The sequence below is a fragment of the Ruditapes philippinarum genome, unplaced genomic scaffold, assembly GCF_026571515.1.
Source record: "Ruditapes philippinarum isolate M1 unplaced genomic scaffold, ASM2657151v2 ctg26004_1_1_1_1, whole genome shotgun sequence".
In the NCBI taxonomy this organism is placed as follows: Eukaryota; Metazoa; Mollusca; class Bivalvia; order Venerida; family Veneridae; genus Ruditapes; species Ruditapes philippinarum.
The window spans coordinates 1-6406 of NW_026852686.1; the positions used below are offsets into that span (position 1 = coordinate 1).

Sequence of the window (6406 nt, forward strand, 5' to 3'; positions counted from 1 at the left end):
TGTGCAATAAGTATAATGTACAGCAGATCATCCTATATATGTTATGGGTGTTCTGTTATTTATTTACATATTATTCTAGGGTGTAGCAATGTGTATTTATGATTCCCCTATAAACTAATGTGTGTCTGTTACAGCATGTCCTTTAATGTTACACCCAATAAATTCCTGTCCTAGTAAAAAGGCTTATCACTATATAAATCAACAAGAACTGTTAGTAGGACTGCACACTTGACTATTCCCATGCCTTGATAATAAAACAAAAATTTGGATAATGTAAAATTTTCAAAGTCCAAAAGGGGCCATAATTCTGTCAAAATCTATGGTAGAGTTATGGGCTCTTAAATAATTGTGTGAAGTTTCAACACATTCCTTTCAGGAGTTTTAGAGATACCAACACTGACTGATTGAACATACTTATAACAGCAACAATACCAAGTGTTAAGATTAACCTTAAATGTGTGCTTCAATTAAAATTTTGTTTGATGCACCAACACAATGTTTGGTCATAGATGATTCTGGCTACCTTCAGGTTTTACAAACTTAAAGCAACACCAGGGGTCAAAACCACTTCATCTCCTGGAGCTAAGAGATGCATAAACTCCAGTAATTAGAACGCCTCTGGATTCTGATGCCTCAACTCATAAAGGCAACCCCTCAGCCACAAGGGGATCAATGTAAATAAGGGGTAGTTATTATATTGTACAATGGTCATACATACATTATATCATTATGAGTAATTATACAAGGGATGAAATTTCTCCATCTTAATATACATTATCTGTATCCTAAACTGGATGAATTAAAAATGTTGTTGCATACTCATTCTTATCTAGACATTATTGGACTTTGTGAAACATTTTTAAATGACAGCTTCTCAGATAATGAATTCCAGTTTAAAGGATATCAAATGTTTCGAATGGACAGGAAAACAAATGGGGGTGGACTTATATTATATGTTAATGAAAATTTTTCTTGTTTTCCGCGGAGTGATTTACAAAAAGAGAACATTGAAGCCATCTGGCTTGAAATCAAGAACAATCAACAAAAAACGTTTATATTAGGATATATTTACAGACCCCCATCATCACCTGCAAACTGGAACTTGGATTTAGAACAAATATTAGATAAGATATATATTGAAAACAAGGAAATTATTTTAACTGGAGATTTCAACTATAATTATGATCCACTAACACTATCTACTAACAACACTTGTTGGAATAATATTACTAACAGTTTCAACTTAAAGCAGGTTGTTGAAGAACCCACCAGAGTAACTAAAACATCAAAGACCATAATAGATCACCTATATACAAATTTCCCTCATAATATTTCTGAAATTACTATCCCTCAGTTGTCAATAAGTGATCATTTTCCAATTTGTTTCACACGCAAAATTTCAAATACAATTACAAAAAAGTCTTTACATCAGATAATACAGTACCGAAATGTTAAAAAATTTGATGAGAAAGAATTTCTTGAATCTCTGGAACAACAACCTTGGTCATTGATAGAAATATTTGAAGATCCAAATGATGCCTTGGATTGTTTCAACTCTTTATTTAGTCAGGTATTAAATGAACATGCCCCTCTAAAACGAAAACGTGTAAAACACACACATCTTCCAGACTGGTACAATCCTGATATTCTTCATGCCTCTAAACAAAGAGATAAAGCTAAAAAAATAAATAATAATGAAGATTATAAGTATTGGAGAAACAAAGTTAAAAACCTGATTTCTAGTTCTAAGAAAAGTTACTACTCAGAAACAATAAATAACAATAAAAACAATGCTAAAGAAATGTGGAAAAATCTCAAACAATTATCAGGGAAATCTTCTAATCACCAGACAAGTTATATTCAAGATGAAGATGGAAATAAAATTACAGACCCACTAAAAACAGCTGAAGTTTTCAATAACTATTTCATTGATATTTTTAAATCTGCTCCAGCAAATTGTTCAAATTTATTACAAGAAGATGAAATAAAACTGCATGAGTTTATTGAAATGCATTCAAAGACTGATTCTCCATTTACAATACCAGAAATTACTGAACAATTCATAATCAAAGAACTTCAATCTCTTGATTTCAAAAAATCAACTGGTCTAGATGGTATAGGACCTAAATTTCTTAAAATGAGTTCTAAAATTATTTCCAAACCCTTAGAAAAGATATTTAATCTCAGTATATCAAATGGCATATTTCCTTCAATATTTAAAAAAGCAAAAGTTACACCTATACATAAGAAAGGCAACAAGAATGAAGTAAGCAATTACAGACCAATTTCAATACTACCAGTCCTGTCAAAAATTCTAGAAAGACATGTTAGTGATCACCTAAAATCATTTCTTGAAGCTAACTCTCTTTTTCAACCAAATCAATCTGGCTTTCGCACAAATTATTCTTGTGAAACGGCTCTAACTTCAATTGTTGACAACTGGATTAAAGCAATAAATGAAGAGAAACTTATAGGGACAATATTTCTTGACCTTACAAAAGCATTTGACTTAATCAATCATGAATTGTTATTAAAAAAACTAAAATTGTATAAAATAGATAAAAATTCAATTTCTTGGTTCAGATCATATTTAAGTAATCGTTCACAACAAGTTATGTGTGTCAGGAAAATACTCTAATGCTCAAGATGTTTACATCTGGTGTACCTCAAGGCTCAGTTTTAGGCCCTCTTCTTTTCATTATTTACATAAATGACATGCCTTTGCACTTATCACATTCCATTTCAAATATGTTTGCTGATGACACTTCCATTACAGTATTTGACAAGCTATCAATTCAATCTGTATAAATCTTCAGTCTGACCTTGACTCTATTCAACAATGGTGTACCAGACATTCAATGATTCCAAATGCCAAAAAAACCAAAGCAATGATTATTTCCCCTTCACATAATATCTACAATATCATCAATAATTCTAGTGATTTCAACATCACTCTGCAAGATGAAAGCATTCAATTCTCAGAAACAGAAAAAACTTTTAGGAGTCCATGTTGATCATACACTTAATTGGAAAACACATGTCAAGATGACGCTGAATAAATGCAATTCCTTACTATAATCTACTTCTGAGAATTAAACCATTTCTAAATCTTCAAGTTAGGAAAATGTTCTTTAATGCATACATTCTTCCTCATTTAGACTATTGTTGCACTATTTGGGGTAATTGCAGTAAGGAACTCTTAAACGACATGTATAAATTTCAAAAACGTGCAGCAAGAATAATACTTGATAAAGATTTTGATGCGCCTACTGATGAGTTATTTTCTGAATTGAACTGGATGAAATTCTCTGATAGAGTGAATTATAAAAAAGGCCATTTTAGTATACAAGTCCCTAAACAATCTTCTCCCTGATTATATGCAAAATCTTTTTACAAATACAGAAAATAAATCATTAAGATCATATGAACAAAAACTTCTTTTAGTCCCCAAACCAAGAATTGAATTCTGCAGAAAATCCCTATATATTCAGGCTCAAAATTTTGGAACTCCCCCCTTTAAACATAAGAAATTCTTCCAACTTACAAACATTCAAAATAAATTATCTTAAATGGTGGTTCTCTGGTGGGCACCAAATAATCTAGCTATGTTTTAATATCACATAATATACATGTATGTCTCATAAAATGTACAATTTCATACTTTCAAATGTTTGTATTCATTTTCTTATTGCATTTTTCAATTACTCAACTTTTCTTTGTTGTATAACTTGTATACATTTAGTTTTCTTTCTTTGTTTATATAAGTCTTTGTTTGTAACTGTATATATGTACATTTTTTGATAGAGGCTCATAGGGAAGACTGGGCTTGCCTAACTATGTTGCCTCTTTAAATAAAGTCTTTATTATTATTATTATTATTATTATTATTAAGGTATGAAGGTCTTACATCAGTTGAAGTTTCAAGCAGAACTTAAAGAATGTCACTTGTATTAACACTCATGAATATAATATGATAACAGAATAAAAATATTCTACAGCTATTTTCTGTAGGTTTGGAAATGATTTCACTTGTTCCCCACTTGCTGTCAGTAAAATATACTGACAAATTTACTTTCATTCTATGTATTCTGTTACCATTTTAATCACAATATACAAACCACAGATACCAGAATATAGCTTTATAAATATATGCTACCTGTATACCGTATAAAACTGCAAACTGGTTACAAACAAATCCTGGGTTGCACCAGCTAATGCTGGGGTGAACCAGTTAATGCTGAGGTAAACAAACTAATGCTGGGGTGAACCAGTTAATGCTGTGGTAAACCAGTTAATGCTAAGATGAACCAACTAATGCTGGGGTGAACCAGTTAATGATGGGATGAACCAGTTAATGCTGGGATGAAAAAAACTAATGCTGGGGTGAACCAGTTGATGCTGGGGTTAACAAATAATGATGGGATGAACCAGTTAATAATGTTGTGTACAAGTAAATGATGGGATGAACCAACTAATGCTGGGGTAAACCAGTTAATGATGGGATGAACCAGTTAATGATGGGATGAACCAGTTAATGATGGAATGAACAAACTAATGCTTGGGTGAACCAGTTTATGCTGAGTTAACAAATAATACTTGGTGAACCAGTAAATACTTTGGTGGACCAGTTTAATGATGTGGTGCATCAGTTATAATCTGATAATTATAACTTGGGTGAACCAGCTAATGCTGGGTGAACCAGTTAATGTTTAGGGTGAAATATGTAGAATGCCTGACTTGAACTTTGTTTGACAGCAGAAAAATAAATTTTTGAATCAATTTAATACTTAAATTTTTTTTATTATTATTAAAAGTAAGCAGCTTTCATTATTTTTATAGAAAAATTTAAAAAAGAAACGAACATTTTTGAGATCAGTATCAAAGTACAAAGCCAGCATTACTAATAAAATGACTATAGAGGCCTTATCCTGAACAAAAAAAAATCATCTGAATTGATAGGTCCTCTTCAAGAACACATAGTTTTAATAAATAACATTTCTTGTTTAGTTATTGGTTACGTAATTTCTTATCATTACGTCCCATTTTTGAGGGTGTGTGGTGGGGCCTTAAGATAAAGCACTTATTCAAGCATGTCTTATTTAAACAGTATTTAATCATGTCACAACGGCTAAGGGAAGATGAAACGAATTTAAACCCCAAACTTTGAAATTAGGAGTCAAGCACTGCACCACTCTTAATCAGATAAAAAATTAAAAAACACAGACAAACATCCTATAAAAAAAAATACCTGAGATTTATTGATTGACAATTCTATTAATCACATTTTTTGGATACGTAATTTAAAACAGGATATGTCTTGAGGATTCAATCTCAACAAAATTTGAAAATAAAATAACTTACCTAGACAGTGAGCAAGAGAAAAAGGACAACTTGAAAGCCAAATAAGAAAAATTCAAAGCTAAAACAACAAAAAAAACTTACTGTATTTCACAATGTAGCAGATATTGAAGAATCCAACAATATGACTGTGATCCAATAAAATTTCAGCCTGAATTTAAACAAAAGTTCACCCCCAATTTCTTACGTCATATCCTAAACAATTTAGTTCCATGTAAATATATATATGGAGAAAAATAATACAAAGTTTCATTGTACACAAATGGATTATTCTTAAAATCCTCCAGGGCAATTCCATGTCCTTTCTTCTCCACACAATAAAGAAGTGTGATGCATTTACAGCACATTGAAATTTTAAGCCCACAGGGTCACTGCATTATCTCAAAGACAATGTAAATAAAAGCCATTATCTAAAAGTAATTTACACCACCCTTTATTTCTTTGAAGTCAGTAAAAGGAAATCAGCGTATATCACTAATGCATAACAATAAAAACTGTAAAATCTCTGTCAGCAGAGGCTATTAAATATGTTAACCACATGATTACTGACATTAATAATTTAATTTACCGGTACATTGTGTTTTAGTGTCTTGTTGAATTATCTCCCTTTAAATCATTCTATTTATAGATTCATATTGATACATATACTTGTAATTAATATGTTACTTGTAAGGCATTCATAGTCTATAATGATGTTTCTTAAAAAAAAAAACATATAAAATAAAAACAAAAAAAATGACCTGAAGGATAGTTAGAACAGCTAAAGTGGTGATCTAAGGATCTCTAGCTGCATGGGTTCAAACCCCATCAGGGGCAAGCCTTTTGTTTCTCATTGCTTGGTTCAAATTTGCACAATGGAATTAATTATCTCTGGGAACAAACTTAAAGCAACACCAGGGGTCAAAACCACCTAACCAGATGGAGCTAAGAGACGCATAGACTTTAGTAATTCAAACCCATTTAGTTACCTCTTACGATCACGGATCACACATGGAAAAACTAACAGTGTGCCTCAAGCCTTAAAGGCAACCATCAACCACAAGGGTTG

General features: G+C 31.5%; 1 protein-coding gene across 1 annotated transcript; it reads left to right on the forward strand.

Moving 5' to 3' along the window:
- Positions 1 to 805: 805 nt before the first annotated feature.
- LOC132721143 (uncharacterized) lies at positions 806 to 2326 on the forward strand (the record flags this gene model as incomplete). The annotated part of the gene is made up of 1 exon (XM_060705401.1): positions 806 to 2326. A coding segment is annotated over exon 1 (1521 nt), but the record flags the coding sequence as incomplete, so codon positions are not given.
- Positions 2327 to 6406: the final 4080 nt, after the last annotated feature.